Source organism: Oncorhynchus nerka, linkage group LG22, assembly GCF_034236695.1.
Source record: "Oncorhynchus nerka isolate Pitt River linkage group LG22, Oner_Uvic_2.0, whole genome shotgun sequence".
Lineage (NCBI taxonomy): Eukaryota > Metazoa > Chordata > Actinopteri > Salmoniformes > Salmonidae > Oncorhynchus > Oncorhynchus nerka.
Genome location: NC_088417.1, coordinates 63,808,960 through 63,826,370, shown reverse-complemented (window position 1 = coordinate 63,826,370; position 17,411 = coordinate 63,808,960). Strand labels below are relative to the sequence as shown.

The 17,411-nt window shown below is 41.8% G+C and overlaps 1 protein-coding gene across 3 annotated transcripts in view; it reads right to left on the bottom strand.

Moving 5' to 3' along the window:
* Positions 1–17,411, bottom strand: part of LOC115105476 (AP-2 complex subunit beta) — a 63,574-nt gene that overhangs the window by 21,932 nt on the left and 24,231 nt on the right. For 2 of the 3 annotated variants that reach the window (XR_010460532.1, XM_065007306.1), the window contains exons 15-18: positions 4,406–4,447; positions 3,719–3,865; positions 2,814–2,959; positions 8–137 (exon numbers count right to left, since the gene is read on the bottom strand). Coding sequence is in view for 2 of the 3 variants with exons in the window: in XM_065007306.1 (XP_064863378.1) it covers positions 8–137; positions 2,814–2,959; positions 3,719–3,865; positions 4,406–4,447 (465 nt within the window). In the remaining variant the exon portion in view is untranslated. The remainder of the gene's footprint in view (positions 1–7; positions 138–2,813; positions 2,960–3,718; positions 3,866–4,405; positions 4,448–17,411) is intronic. The other variant, XM_065007307.1, reaches the window with a different exon arrangement.

Genomic DNA, 17,411 nt, shown 5'->3' with positions numbered 1-17,411 from the left:
AGTTTACCTGTAGGTTGTTCAGTGGGTCCATCTTCATGACTGGCCCAATGGTGTTGAGAGGCAGGGAAACTTCAATACTCTGGCTGGGCATCAGTGGAGTGTGGATGGGCAGAGGGGTGGTGGGGATCACTCCGAAACTAGACAACATAAATTGCATAACAGGGTCTTAAGTGCTTCAGGTGACTGGAGCTAAATACACTACATGAGAAAAAGTATGGACACCTGCTCGTCGAACATCTCATTCCAAAATCATGGGCATTAATATGGAGCTGGTATATGGAGTTTGCTGCTATAACAGCCTCCACTCTTCTGGGAATGCTTTTCACAAGATGTTATAATATTGCTGCAAGGACTTGATTCCTTTCAGCCAAAATGGGGTTGAGGTCAGGGCACTGTGCAGGCCAGTCAAGTTCCTCCACACCGATCTTAACAAACCATTTCTGTATGGACCTCACTTTGTGCACAAGAGTATTGCCATGTTGAAACGGGAAAGGGCCTTCCCCAAACGGTTGCCACAAAGTTGGAAGCACAGAATGGTCTAGAATGTCATTGTATGCAGTAAAACTAAGATTTCCCTTCACTGGAACTAAGGGGCCTAGCCCGAACCATGATAAACAGCCCCAGACCATTATTCCTCCTCCACCAAACTTTACAGTTGGCACTATGCATTGGGGCAGGTAGCGTTCTCCTGGCATCAGCAAAACCCAGATTCATCCGTGGGACTGCCAGATGGTGAAGCGTGATTCATCACTCCAGAGAACGCGTTTCCACTGCTCTAGAGTCCAAAGGCGGCGAGCTTTACACACAACTCCAGCCAACGCTTGGCATTGTGATACATGGCTGCTCGGCCATGGAAACCCATTTCATCTTGCTCCCGACGAACCGTTCCTTGTGCTGATGTTGCTTCCAGAGGAAGTTTGAAACTCGGTAGTGAGTGTTGCAACAGAGGACAGACGATTTACAACGTGCTAAGTGCTTCAGCGGTCCCATTCTGTGAGCTTGTGTGGCCTACCAACTTTCAGTTTTCGATTTCACAATAACAGCACTTGCACTTGACCGGAGCAGCGCTAGCAGGGCCGAAATTTGACAAACTGACTTGTTGGAATGGTAGCATTCTATGACGGTGCCACGTTGAATGTTTGAGCTCTTCAGTAAGGCCATTCTACTGCCAATGTTTGTCTATGGAGATTCCATGGCCCTGTCAACAATGGGTGTGGCTGAAATAGCTGAATCGACTAATTTAAAGGGGTGTCCACATACTTTTGTATATACAGTGTATAGGTCTGCTCTTCACAATTCCTTGTATTCCAGACTAGTGGTCGTGTTTAGTTATCATACAGTATGCTCCCATACTGTACCAACATAAGGAGCCGAGTGCACATAATATACAGTTGAAGTGGGAAGTTCACATACACCTTAGCCAAATACATTTAAACTCAGGTCACCACTTAATTTTAAGAATGTGAAATGTCAGAATAATAGTAGAGAGTATGATTTATTTGAGCTTTTATTTCTTTCATCACATTCCCAGTGGGTCAGAAGTTTACATACACTCAATTAGTATTTGGTAGCATTGCTTTTAAATTGTTTTAACTTGGGTCAAACGTTTTGGGTAGCCTTCCACAAGCTTCCCACAATAAGTTGGATGAATTCTGGCCCATTCCTCCTGACAGAGCTGGTGTAACTGAGTCAGGTTTGTAGGACTCCTTTCTCGCACACACTTTTTCAGTTCTGCCCACAAATGTTCTATAGGATGGCGGTCAGGGCTTTGTGATGGCCACTCCAATACCTTGACTTTGTTGTCCTTAAGCCATTTTTCCACAACGTTGGAAGTATGCTTGGGGTCATTGTCCATTTGGAAGACCCATTTGCAACCAAGCTGTAACTTCCTGACAGATGTCTTGAGATGTTGCTTCAATATATCCACATAATTTTCCTTCCTCAAAGAGCAATCTATTTTGTGAAGTGCACCAGTCCCTTCTGCAGCAAAGCACCCCCACAACATGTTGCTGCCACTCCCGTGCTTAATGGTTGGGATGAAGTTCCTTGCTGAGCGGCCTTTGAGGTTATGTTGATATAAGACTCGTTTCACTGTGGATATAGATACTTTTGTACCTGTTTCCTCTAGCATCTTCACAAGGTCCTTTGCTGTTGTTCTGGGATTGATTTGCACTTTTCGCACCAAAGTACGTTCATCTCTAGGAGACAGAACGCGTCTCATTCCTGAACGGTAAACGGCTGCGTGGTCCCATGGTGTTTATACTTGCGTAGTATTGTTTGTACAGATGAACGTGGTACCTTCAGGAGTTTGGAAATTGCTCCCAAGGATGAACAAGACTTGTGGAGGTCTACAACAACATTTTCTGAGGTCTTGGCTGATTTATTTTGATTTTCCCATGATGTCAAGCAAAGTTTGAAGGTAGGCACAGGTACACCTCCAATTGACTCAAATGATGTCAATTAACCTATCAGAAGCTTCTAAAGCCATGACATCATTTCTGGAATGTTCCAAGCTGTTTAAAGGCACAGTCAACTTAGTGTATGTAAACTTCTGACCCACTAGAATTGTGATACAGTGAATTATAAGTGAAATGAGCAACTAAATACAAGGTTCGTGTGAACAAAAGGCAGAGAGACGTTTTTTACAGTGAGGCCACAGAGGACCTTGAATGCTGGTATAGATGAGATATTGTCTTGAGTCTTTATCCGAAGACCCTGAGACACTGTGTCAACCTCTTAGATCGCACTGTGACTAAGGGCACAATAGCAAGAGATGGCATATAGGATTTGATACCAGTCGCACCCTCTCTCACCTGTTCTTGTTGAACTGGATAGCAAAGTCGGTCATGTGCTGCAGGGCCTTGTTGGTGAAGGTCATGTCCATGTACATTTGGCCCTGTCGGCGGGAGAATGTGCCTGAGATCTCTAGCCCTTTAGCTTTCACTGCAGGCAGCCATATCTGGGGGAAGAGATAGACAATAAATAAAGAAATATGAACATGCAAACTGCTTCACCAATACCTGGGAGCAGAGAAAGCAAAGAAGGTAATTTGAAAATGGCAACCTGAGTCATACAGGATTTGCACAACAAGTGCTGAACTACATGTCTGTGCTGTGTAGCCCACTCATTGTATTGAGTCAGACACAAAGGGAGATGGAGAATGGAACCTGTAAATTAAGATGGATACCTTGGACAGGATGCTTTGTCCTGCTGCTACACGTACCAATCAACAGCGCACATAACACAGCGAGGACTCTGTCTGCATGACTCAACTGTATGGTATATCTAAATTAACCATTTTGAACAGGAATCTAGGGTGGAGCCTGTTGATGCCAACATGAACTTAACACACCCCTCCTTCCACCCCTGCCAAACAATGTCATAACTATATTTATACACTGTCCTACATGAAGAGCGACTGAGGCAGGGCTCAAGGTTCTGATTCAGAGGGGTTTGGGTTAAATAGGGAAGACACATTTCAGTTGAAGGCATTCAGTTGTACAACTGACTAGGTATCCCCCTTTCTGTATGCATTTCTCTACTTGCTAGGTCCTAATGAGTTAGCATTAGCATTCTGATGAGCTTTATTCTCTGCCCTTGCTGGTGTGCTAACTCAGCAATGAAAATCTTTATCCCAACATAGTGCTAACATTAACATTAAGCTCTGGATAGCATTAGCATTGAACATCAACATAAGCATCGAGCTGTGGGTACTCACAGACTTTGGGGTGACATAGCCTCCTGTGGTGATGGCCATGCCTGTGGAGAGCTCAAACAGGTCGTTGAGGCCACTGCTGAGCACTGCAGGAGTGGGCGATGGGGCGAATGTGTTGGGAACTGACGAGGGAATAAAGTTCTGTCCCACCTGAGTCACACACACATGCACACACACAAAAAAGACATACAGGACATCAGCACAACTATGAATCCAGAATGTACCTCCTCGACGGTTCTCTAGCAACCTTCGATGAAGAGACAGGTTCCAAACTCATTTTTGTTGTCAAGTGCTCAGAGTGGGTTTCAAATAACAATGGTGGCATCTAATGATTTATTTTTAAAGACAATGTCATGATCGACAAATGTGATTTTGTACATTCACTAAAGCTGAAATCCTGACACGAGAAATACATTCTCCAATGCTCTGATTTGCAGAGGTCGAAACTAGTTTGTATATCTTCAGTCAGAATTTCGGCCTATGATTTCGCAATTTGAGCAATCGTCCACTGGAATACGTGATCTTTTTTCCCCATCAGTGGCAAGCAAGGTCAAAAGGTGAGGCGTGAGTGTGTAGCTTGTTCAGTTTTGAACTGTGTGGCAGTTAAGTTTTGACCCCAGCTAGAACCTCTAAGAGCATGCAACATGCAGATGGGGGCAGGCAAATGGAGAAACGGAAGGGCTCACTTACTGCTGGACTTCCCCCAACACCTCCTCCCAGGTCTCCCCCCAACTACAGGTGAGAGAAGAGAGGACCCATATCCAGCACCCGCATCCAAACGGATAGACAGAGAAAGAGAGTTAGAGAGATAGAGGTACTTAGCAATAGCAACCCATCCCCAACCCCCCCAAAAGCAATACAACCCATATACTGCCTAGAAAATGGCAATGGTTATTATGTAGATAGTCAATTTGATACAGTGAAATGGTTACCAGGAAGAAGCGTCAGTCAGTCAGGAGACCAGAAAACCTTGCAAAAACATGAACATTAAGATGGAAGAATAGCTCATTGCGAAATTCATTCAATACACCCATTTGAGAATTCACAAAAAAATCATACTATAATAGCTTTATATGTATTGGGCTCCTTTCATCTCTCCAGTTGAATTTTTACAGGGGTGTAAGGGGAAGATAAAGTAATTAAAGAAATCAAGTCTAGGTCTACACAAAATATTTAAAGACGCATCCTCATTAGAATCTCTGAAAGCATTTCGTCTTTGAGATGCAAAATATCCATCTTAGAGGCGGGATAAAAAAATGTAATTACGTATGTAACGAAAACCATTGTGATATTCAGGACAAAACTTCCTTTGAGACCTGGCACTCTTAGTTAAATGCATTGTGACTGTGAGAAGTGTGACGTCACCTTGACAGACACTTAATGGGACTGGAATAACATAAAACTATTTTATAGCCTAAGACCCAGCAAGGAACAAATCACATGTTCGTATTTGGCTGTTAAAAGGCAGATAGAAAAGCATTGGCAAAAGCAACGTTAGAAGCAATGTTCAAGACATCTTGAGGATATTTGACCTTGGGGAATTTAAAATGTATGAAATTATTTTACTTTCAAACATACAGTACCTTCAGAAGGTATTCATACCCGTATTCCACATTGTGTTCTCTCAACCATCTACACACAATACCCCACAATAACAAAGTGAAAACATGTTAAGACTTTTTTGCTAATCTATTGAACATTTAACACAGAAATATCAAATTTACGTAAGTATTCACACCCCTGAGTCAATACATGTTAGAATCACCTTTGGCAGCGATTACAGCTGTGAGTCTTTCTGGATAAGTCTCTAAGAGCTTTGCACTCTTGGATTGTACAATATTTGCCCATTATTCTTTTTTAAATTCTTCAAGTTCTGTCAAGTTGGTTGTTGATCATTACGAGACCGTCATTTTCAAATCTTGCCATAGATTTTCAAGACGATTTAGGTCAAAACTGTAACTAGGCCACTCAGAAACTTTCAATGTCGTCTTGGTAAGCAACTCCAGTGTATATTTGGCCTTGTGTTTTAGGTTAAGGTCCTGCTGATAGGTGAATGTATCGCACAGGGTAGAGAGATAAGGTACTCATTCAAAAATAATGTTACATTATTATACACTATTATTGCACAAAGAGTCCATGCAACTTATTATGTGACTTGTTAAACACAATTTTACTCCTGAACTTATTTAGCCTTGTCATAACAAAGGGGTTGAATACTTATTGACTCAAGCCTTTCATTTGAAATGAATTTGTAATAACGTTTTTTTTAAACATAATACCACTTTGACATTATGGGCTATTGTGTGTAGGACGGTGACAAAAAATATATAAATTTAATACATTTTTATTCACGATCTAAAACAACAAAATGTGGAAAAAGTCAAGAGGTTTGAATACTTTCTGAAGGCACTGTATATCCATCATTGTAATGAAGTGTAATCAATTAGCTGTCTTTTAATGTTAGAACCCAACATTAATTTTTTTATTTTACCTTTATTTAAAACTAGGCAAGTCATCTAAGAACAAATTCTTATTTACAATGACGGCCTACCCCGGCCAAACCCGGACGACCCTGGGCCAATTGTGCGCTGCCCTATGGGACCCCCAATCACGGCCGGAAGTGATTCAGCCTGGATTCGAACAAGGGACTGTAGTGACGCCTCTTGCAGAAGCAGTGCCTTAGACCGCTGTGCCACTCGTGTACCACAGGTCGATAATGCTTATGTTTGACAAACTTTGATACAACTGTTTGATAGTGTTTACCACAAGATATACCTAGTTTTGCGAGCTTGTACAAAAGTGCATTGTGTTCAGCCCTCCCATGACGAAGTGGTTTATTTTGAAGGTGAACCACTCAGAACAAAATGGCTGAATGCTGTGGCAGTGTTATATAAGAGACAGCTTGGAGTCTTTTCCAACTATGCCGAATTAACTCTTACTTCAACACATGCGAAGTAGAACTGGCAGACTAGTCAATATTGTCTCACTTCACCCTCACACTGAATTGTTTCTTCTTCTAGCATATGAATATTCTTGATATTTACACAGGGTTGAAGTACCAGCTTTTGACCAGCGGCAAGAGATGCAAGTCACAAAGTTGGAGAAGTCTTAATGTGGGAGGGAAGTGTCTGGAAATACTGCCAAAGTTTTATACTGACGATACAAGGGCCTTTTAGGAGTGCAAAATATAAACAGGACAGCTCATTTACATACTGCTGGAGAGGGAAGTTTCAGGCTCGTCAATAATAAAACCTTTTTAATGGGGCAGTTAACGGTCACATTATATTTTTATTGGGAGACGAACGTAGAGTCCTTTGCAATTTCAGCTGGTGTTCAAATATCCATCTCTATAGATGAGTGAATCACTATGACCAATGAGAAATGAAGTCCATGAAAAGCCTGACCCAATATGTCATTCAGTTTTAGAGGGGTCTGCTACTGGCAGGTCTACGAGAAGAACCCAGTCTATATGCATTGAAAAATGGCTAGCACACAGAGCTTTGACAGCTTGTCAGGTTAACTTGGCTCGGCCTCCTCATCTAGAAGGTCAGCTTTAATATTCAGTTTTGGGGCGCTGACTCAGCCCTTTCTATTGCATTAATCATTCCCAGGTTTTGCCCTTCTGATGACAGCAGGTCATTGTCTATCTGGTCTGGCGATGCAGCCTCAAACCTCTAGCAACACTGTCTCTCTGCAGGGTGTCTGGGAGCATGTTCCAAGGTATGGGACATTGATTCTAGTTCTATGCGATTCTATTTCTATGGGCATTGGGCAAGTACACTTAAAAGGCAGGGTCCTTTACCTGGCATAATCCCAACCCTTGCTTTGATGGTGTGAATTGAGAGGTTTACACTTCATTAACACTGTTAAGACAGTGGACAAAGGCAATGTCCTGTGAAGTGGCTTATATGTTAAATCAACTGGCAGAGCTACTTTTACAGTGGCCCAGAAAGCTGTAATACGGAATGACATGAGGATGAGCAGGCTAGTTATCTGGTGCATTACATTGAAAATTGTACACCATCTCTTTAAAAATGTGAAGTTTATGATGATGACGTGCAAGCGAGTTGTCATTCATTGCTATGCTATGATCATTGATCTCCCGAAGAAGCTATTATTTCCTTTATCTGCCCTCAAATGTTTGGATATACTGGTAAAGTTAGCTAGCTAGCCAATGAGGTAACATGACCGAACAAATGTAAACAAATGGTTAATGACGCGCAAGCAGTTTCTGTGGTGGAAAAAGTACCCAATTGTCATACTTAAGTAAAGATAACTTAAAAGAAAATTACTAAAGTAAAAGTCACTCAGTAAAATACTACTTGAGTAAAAGTTTTAAAGTATTTGGTTTTAAATGTACTTAAGTTTCAAAAGTAAATGTAATCGCTAAAATATACTTAAGTATCAAAAGTAAAAGTAAAAGTATAAATCATTTCAAATTCCTTACAATTAAGCAAACCAGATTGCACAATTTTCTAGATTGTTAAATTAACGGATAGCCAGGGGCACACTTCAACACTCAGACGTCAATTACATACGAAGCATTTGTGTTTAGTGAGTCTGCCAGATCAGAGGCAGTAGGGAAGACCGGGGATGTTCTCTCGATAAGTGTGTGAATTAGACAGCGAAGCATTGAAAATGTAAGTAGTATTTTGGGTGTCAGGGAAAATGTAAGGAGTAAAAAGTACATTATTTTGTTTAGGAATGTAGTGGAGTATAAGTAAAAGTTGTAAAAAATATAAAATAGTAAGGTACAGATACCCCAAAAAACTACTTATGTAGTACTTTCAAGTACTTTTACTTAAGTACTTTACACCACTGAGCAGTTTTAAAACTGTCCGCGACATGATTTATGAATGTAAAATGTGGTCCGGTGATCCCCTATAGGAAGATACAAATGTTGCGGCGGTAATATGGGTCAGATCTGTTGACTTGGTTGCGCTAGAAGCAAGCCGCTATTGACTCACCTTTTCCTCTAGGGCAATCAGAAGCCTTTTCATTAGAACAATTATCTGCTCCCAACATAAAACTCCTGGTCGCAAAATAAATACCAAATTGGTCACACTTTTAGAGCCCTTCTCAAGGGTCCAAGTAGAAATATCTAAAGCCATGATGACTCTCGAGTCTCTCACTAACGAAGTCCTCCTGGGTTCAGGTGTGAACAGGAGCCGAGGCAGTTCTCTGATACCATTCTACTTCCCCAACGAGGGCAGCCTTCCATTCCCCAGAAGGGCCCAGCAGTGGGATCCTAAATCCAATTACTTCAGAATATCGGAATCTTACTCACTCTCCCAGTTTCTGAAGGTGGATGACAACCGGGTAGTAAATACACAGGGGAAATGATTAGAGTCGAAATGAAAGACTAAAAAGTAGCTTCCTCAGCAATCTACACACAATACCCCATAATGACAAAGTGGAAATAGGGTTTTATGTTTGCAAATGAGTTAAAAAATAAAAAACAGAAATACCTTATTTACACAAGTATTCAGACCCTTTGCTATGAGACTCAATTGAGCTCAGGTGCATCCTGTTTCCATTGATCATCGTTGAGATGTTTCTACAACTTGATTGGAGTCCACCTGTGGTAAATTCAATTGATTGGACATGACTTGGAAAGGCACACACCTGTCTATATAAGATCCCACTGCTGACAGTGCATGTCAGAGCAGAAACCAAGCCATGAGGGCTAAGGAATTGTCCGTAGAGCTCCAAGACAGGATTGTGTCGAGGCACAGATCTGGGGAAGGATACCAAAAAATGTCTGCAGCATTGAAGGTCCCCGAGAACACAGTGGTCTCCATCATTCTTAAATGGAAGAAGTTTGGAACTACCAAGACTCTTCATAGAGCTGGCCGCCCGGCCAAACTGAACAATCGGGGGGAGAGGTCAGGGAGGTGACCAAGAACCCGATGGTCACTAACAGAGCTCTAGAGTTCCTCTGTGAAGATGTGAGAACGTTCCAAGACAACCATCTCTACAACACGCCACTAATCAAGCCTTTATGGTAGAGTTGCCAGACGGAAGCCACTCCTCAGTAAAAGGCACTTGAAGGAATTTCAGACCATGAGAAACAAGATTCTCTGGTGTGATGAAACTGAGTTGAAATGAAAGACTACTAATTTTACATTGCAATAGAATTTCTGGAGGAGTATTTTCACATAATCTCTTGCTGTAGATTTAAAAATTGTATCTTTTGAGGAACAAGCCCAGAGGAGAATTCAGTGCAGACTGTAAACACTGCACTCAAATGACATATTCAATTATCATCAAAGGCTATAACAATGTTAAATCTTGATTGCCCAACATTAAGCTTAGGCCTGCTTTTAATTTGACTAATATATAGCAAATAAATCTAGCATTGCTCTCTGTGTTCAATCTGGAGGAGCCACAATATCAGTAGTATTTGAACCCAGACTGCGATAAGGTAAGGGTAACCTTAGAATTTATCAGTGCTAAACTGTAACTTCCGACTGAGGGCTGTTTCAGCTCACGGCTCTTTGCCTTTCATTAAAACCCATATCGATTCCATTAAATTGGTCGAATGTGCTTAGAGGAAGTAGGCTTGCAGAATGGCTGATCATAATTGGTAAGAAAGTAGCTTTCACTCCCCACTGTAATTACTCAGCAGATCTGTTTAAACATTCTGTGTAGCAGCATAACGGTAAGATGTCCTCGATTGGACTCTCCCACTTGGATTGGAGTCACTGTAGTTTTAATGACCGCCCAATTAAGATTTGATTAAAGCATTTTATAATCTGGAAGGGCCAACCAAAAGGGACGAGGAGCACATCGAGATAATCGTAATAACACTTATCACAGCGAGGCCACGCTCTACACGGCCGAAAAGACACGACCACTAATTCGCTACGCTGAACTTCCCGCCCCAACTACAGTTGCCCTGGCCTGGAGAAAACCAATTGACAAATGTGCTGTTCATTGGAAAAAGCTATGGAATGAGGTGGTGTATCTAGGGCAATATGATTTCTCATGGTTGAGCCTACACTTAATTTGAACTCAGTCGAAGGTGTAGTCTCTTGAAAATGTCACCTAACAAATTAAATCAAATTAACATCTGGGGCAGGGACTTCCCAACTCAGTGCCAATCACTCCTTTCTGAACCCTCCCTCTCCTGTGGCATAGTGTCTGGACTAGTAGGGTAGTGGAACGGTAAACAGCAGCAGACATGTACTGGACCCAGTTAGCCCCTGTTGCCCTCCTCTCCCATCTCACTGGCTAAGCAGAAAGGATATAGTGGTAAGAATCAATGATTATTATTATTGGTTGATAACTATACGATAGTCTGCCCCTCAAGTCTTCACTTCACTAAAGCAGAGCAGAAAATTTAATTATAGGCTAAGGTGGGTTGGATGAACTAATAGATGAAGTGCTTCCATACAAGCTCTCCATTTACTTGAAGATGTAGTCCATTTACTCTATGACTTAATATTATTAACCACATATGGTGGTTACAACGCTACAACACTCTCAGTAGAGTAGAACAACAGCTGTGGCTGTCCCTTCAGGCTAGAGTTCAGAACACAATCCCCAGCTAATACAGCGCATTCGGAAAGTCTTCAGACCACTTCCCTTGTTCCACATTTTGTTACGGTACAGCCTTATTCTAAAATGCATTGAATTACATTTTTTCCTCATCAATCTACACACAATAACCCATAATGACAAAGTGGAAATAGGGTTTTATGTTTACAAATGCGTTAAAAATAAAAAAAACAGAAATACCTTATTTACACAAGTATTCAGACCCTTTGCTATGAGACTCAATTGAGCTCAGGTGCATCCTGTTTCCATTGATCATCGTTGAGATGTTTCTACAACTTGATTGGAGTCCACCTGTGGTAAATTCCATTGATTGGACATGACTTGGAAAGGCACACACCTGTCTATATAAGGTCCAACTGCTGACAGTGCATGTCAGAGCAAAAACCAAGCCATGAGGTCTAAGGAATTGTCCGTAGAGCTCCAAGACAGGATTGTGTTGAGGCACAGATCTGGGAAGGATACCAAAACATGTCTGCAGCATTGAAAGTCCCCAAGAACACAGTGGCCTCCATCATTCTTAAATGGAAGAATTTCGGAACTACCAAGACTTCCTAGTGCTGGCCGCCCGGCCAAACTGAGCAATTGGGGGAGAAGGGCCTTGGTCAGGGAGGTGACCAAGAACCCAATGGTCACCCTGACAGAGCTCCAGAGTTCCTCTGTGAAGATGTGAGAACGTTCCAAGACAACCATCTCTACAACATGCCACTAATCAGGCCTTTATGGTAGAGTGGCCAGACGGAAGCCACTCCTCAGTAAAAGGCACATGACAGCCCGCTTGGAGTTTGCCAAAAGGCTCTTAAAGGAATTTCAGACCATGAGAAACAAGATTCTCTGGTGTGATGAAACCAAGATTGAACACTTTGGCCTGAATGCCAAGCGTCCCGTCTGGAGGAAACATGGCACCATCCCTACAGTGAAGCACGGTGGTGGCAGCATCATGCTGTGGGGATGTTTTTCAACAGCAGGGACTGGGAGACTAGTCAGGATTGAGAATGAAAACCTGCTCCAGAGCGATCAGACTGGGGCGAAGGTTCACCTTCCAACAGGACAACAACCCTAAGCACACAGCCAAGACAACTCAGGAGCGGCTTCGGGACAAGTATCTGAATGTCCTTGAGTGGCCCAGCCAGGGCCCAGACTTGAACCTGATAGACAATCTCTGGAAATACCTGAAAATAGCTGTGCAGACACGCTCCCCATCCACCCTGACAGAGCTTAAAATTATCTGCAGAGAATGGGAGAACCTTCCCAAATACAGGTGTGCCAAGCTTGTAGCGTCATACCCAAGAAGAATGTAATCACTGCCAAAGGTACTTCAACAAAGTACTAAGTAAAGGGTCTGCATACTTATGGAAATGTGATGTTTCCATTTTTCATTGTAAGAAATTTGCAGAAATTTCTAAAAACCTGCTTTTGCTTTGCTATTACTGGGTATTGTGTGCAGAGGGGTCTGAATACTTTCCAAATGCACTGTATCATTAAAAAGTTGTTATTACTGTCTGTCAAGAGGAGAAGGTCTCCCTAAAACATAAGATCAATAAATAGAGCTTCCCAAAAAGCTGCTGCTCATTTCACGTGCTAAGCACGGGCTATAATGGTTATCCAGATGAGCAGCCACAAAACAACATGACCTATGAGCATATGAGCCTTCATTATCACATTGTTACAATAGAGATTCAAATGTGCTGTGTATAGCTAGCTAGTTAGAACGTTTTAGATGCAAAACTGAAATGTTAATTAGTATGCACCGCCTTGTCAAACAAAACAACTCATCTGCATGAAGACCAAAACAATCTTGACAGTGTAATAATATTAGCAGCATACAACCTGATAAGACGCTATCACTATCCACCGTCCACCGTTAGGACCAAACTTAGGGGTCCTGTGTGTGTGCCAGAGCCACCATGGCGTGCCAAGCCTCCGCCTCGTGTCTCTTCTGTATTGAGATGTCAGAGTGAAGCCACATCGTGACATCCCTGGCCTGCATGCCTCTCTGTACTAGTGTCTGGCAGATCAATCAGGGACAGCGAGGCAGGCTTCTCACTGACAGACAGAGTGTCTCTCTGTTTCTGCAGCCCAGCATACATCACCCTTGTTGTGTCAGCCAGAATGTGCGTACACTATTTGAACTGTTGATGCATACAGGGGAAAAAAGTATTTGATCCCCTGCTGATTTTGTACGTTTGACCGCTGACAAAGAAATGATCAGTCTATAATTGTAATGGTAGGTTCATTTGAACAGTGAGAGATTGAATAACAACAACAAAAAATCCAGAAAAACACATGTCAAAAATTATAGATGCACTATAGTTTTGGCAGGTCGGTTAGGACATCTACTTTGTGGCATGACAAGTCATTTTTCCAAAAATTGTTTACAGACAGATTATTTCACTTATAATTCACTGTATCACAATTCCAGTGGGTCAGAAGATTACATACACTAAGTTGACTGTGCCTTTAAACAGCTTGGAAAATTCCTTACATTTTCTGATAGGCTAATTGACATCCTTTGAGTCAATTGGAGGTGTACCTGTGGATGTATTTCAAGGCCTACCTTCAAACTCAGTGCCTCTTTCCTCGACATCACAGGAAAATCAAAGGAAGTCAGCCAAGACTTCAGAAAATAATTTGTAGACCTCCACAAGTCTGGTTCATCCTTGGGAGCAATTTCCAAATACCTGAAGGTACCACATTCATCTGTACAAACAATACTACGCAAGTATAAATACCATGGGACCACAGAGCCGTCATACCGCTCATGAATGAGACGGGTTCTGTCTCCTAGAGATGAACATACTTTGGCGCGAAAAGTGCAAATCAATCCCAGAACAACAGCAAAGGACCTTGTGAAGACGCTGGAGGAAACAGGTACAAAAGTATCTATATCCACAGTAATACGAGTCCTATATCGATATAACCTGAAAGGCCGCTCAACAAGGAAGAAGACACTGCTCCAAAACCACCAAAAAAAGCCAGACTACGGTTTGCAACTGCACATGGGGACAAATATCGTACTTTTTGGAAAAATTTCTTCTGGTCTGAAGAAACAAAAATAGAACCGTTTGGCCATAATGACCATCAATATGTTTGGAGGGAAAAGGGGGAGGCTTGCAAGCTGAAGAACATCATCCCAACCATGAAGCACGGGGGTGGCAGCATCATGTTGTGGGGGTGCTTTGCTGCAGGAGGGACTGGTGAACTTCACAAAAGAGATTGCATCATGAGGAGGGAAAATTTTGTGGATATATTGAAGCAACATCAAGACATCAGTCAGGAAGTTACAGCTTGGTCGCAAATGGGTCTTCCAAATGGAACATGACCCCAAACAAAATGGTTTAAGGACAATAAAGTTAAGGTATTGAAGTGGTCATTACAAAGCCCTGACCTCAATCCTATGGAAAATGTGTGAGCAGAACTGAAAAAGCTTACTAACCTAACTCAGTTACACCAGCCCCTGTGTGAAAAGGTCCACCCCCTTAAACTTCTGTAGAATTCTACAGGTGAATGTCAGGCCATCCGTCTGTGAGCTGAAGCGCAGCTGGGTCATGCAGCAAGACAATGATCCAAAACACACAATCAAGTTTATATTAGAGGTCGACCGAATAATCAGATTGGCCGATTAATTAGGGCCGATTTCAAGTTTTCATAACAATCGGAAATCGGTATTATTGGACACCGATTTGGCCGATTATATTTATTTATTGTTTTACACCTTTATTTAACTAGGCAAGTCAGTTAAGAACACATTCTTATTTTCAATGACAGCCTAGGAACGGTGGGTTAACTGCCTTGTTCAGGGGCAGAACAACAGATTTTTACCTTGTCAGCTCGGGGATTCAATCTTGCAACCTTACGGTTAACTAGTCCAACGCTCTAACCACCTGCCTCTCATTGCACTCCACGAGGAGCCCGCCTGTTACGCGAATGCAGTAAGAAGCCAAGGTAAGTTGCTAGCTAGCATTAAACTTATCTTATAAAAAACAATCAATCAATCATAATCACTAGTTATAACTACACATGGTTGATGATATTACTAGTTTATCTAGCGTGTCCTTCGTTGCATATAATCGATGCGGTGCGCATTCGCGAAAAAGGAATGTTGTTGCTCCAACGTGTACCTAACCCTAAACATCAATGCCTTTCTTAAAATCAATACACAAGTATATATTTTTAAACCTGCATATTTAGTTAATATTGCCTGCTAACATGAATTTCTTTTAACTAGGGAAAATGTGTCACTTCTCTTGCAACAGAGTCAGGGTATATGCAGCCGTTTGGGCCGCCTGGCTCGTTGCGAACTGTGTGAAGACTATTTCTTCCTAAAAAAGACAGCCAACTTCACCAAACGGGGGATGATTAAACAAAAGCGCATTTGCGTAAAAAGCACAATTGTTGCACGAATGTACCTAACCATAAACATCAATGCCTTTCTTAAAATCAATACACAGAAGTAGATATTTTTAAACCTGAATATTTAGCTAAAATTAATTTAGGTTAGCAGGCAATATTAACCAGGTGAAATTGTGTCACTTCTCTTGCGTTCATTGCATGCAGAGTCAGGGTATATGCAACAGTTTGGGCCGCCTGGCTCATTGCGAACTAATTTGCTAGAATTTTACATAATTATAACATAACATTTAAGGTTGTGCAATGTAACAGAAATATTTAGACTTAAAAATGCCACCCGTTCGATAAAATACGGAACGGTTCCATATTAGTTTTACTTGTATTTAAGAGCAATTGGAGGCCACGGAAGGAGAGTTGTATGGCATTGAAGCTTGCCTGGAGGGTTGTTAACACAGTGTCCAAAGAAGGGCCGGAAGTATACAGAATGGTGTCGTCTGCGTAGAGGTGGATCAGATACTCACCAGCAGCAAGAGTGACCTCATTTATGTATACAGAGAAGAGAGTCGGTCCAAGAATTGAACCCTGTGGCACCCCCATAGAGACTGCCAGAGGTCCGGACAGCAGACCCTCCGATTTGACACACTGAACTCTATCAGAGAAGTAGTTGGTGAACCAGGCGAGGCAATCATTTGAGAAACCAAGGCTGTCGAGTCTGCCGATGAGGATGTGGTGATTGACAGAGTCGAAAGCCTTGGCCAGATCAATGAATACGGCTGCACAGTAATGTTTCTTATCGATGGTCCTTCAATAATTGGTATTGGTGCTGAAAAATCATAAATCGGTCGACCTCTAGTTTACATATACATTTGAAGTTTTGGAATGGCCTAGTCAAAGTCCAAACCTAATCAAAATTGAGATGTTGTGGCAGGATGTGAAAAGAGCAGTTCCTGCTTGAAAACCCACAAATGTTGCTGAGTTGAAGCAGTTCTGCATACAAAAGTGGGCCAAAATTACTCCACGGTGATGTGAGAGACTGATCAACAAGTACAGGATGTGTTGGTTGCAGTCATTGCAGCTAAAAGGTGGCACAACTAGTTATTGAGCGTAAGGGGGCAATTACTTTTTCACACAGGTGAATTATGTGTTGCATAATATTGTTAATTAAATAAAATAAGTATAAATGTTTTCGTTATTAGTAAACTCAGGTTCCCTTAATCTAATATTAGGTTTTGGTTGAAGATCTGATAACATTCAGTATCAAAAATATGCAAAATAGATCAAAATCAAAAATTGGAGAAACACTTTTTCACAGCACTATACATCGATGGATTTGATGTCGCCAAGGAAACTTCCAACAGCCTGACTAGAGCATTGACATCTGACAACACTGCCCCGCCACAGCAAAAAAAACTATGCCTTTTCACTCCACAGTAAAGCTTAGGCCTACAACTTCATAATATTTGACAGGAACACCATGTACCACTGTCACTGATGCATTCCAAAAGCTGCAGTTATCCTAGTAATACGCAGATGATATTAAAATGCCCTCTAGAATTCCTCTGCGTCCCTAAAACATCTCAGGTGAAAATACCGAGAAAAGCCTACCCTGCTTAGGAAACCATCAATGAGACCACAATCTCCACACGACATCATACTACGTTTTATTGTTCATGGCACAATGAAACAATCTGGAGAGTGCGGTCCTACTGATCCCTCATGGACTACATTGACAATCCCCACCATTCCAACCCAAATAAATAAACTCAGTTGTTTGCAATTGTGTGTGAGT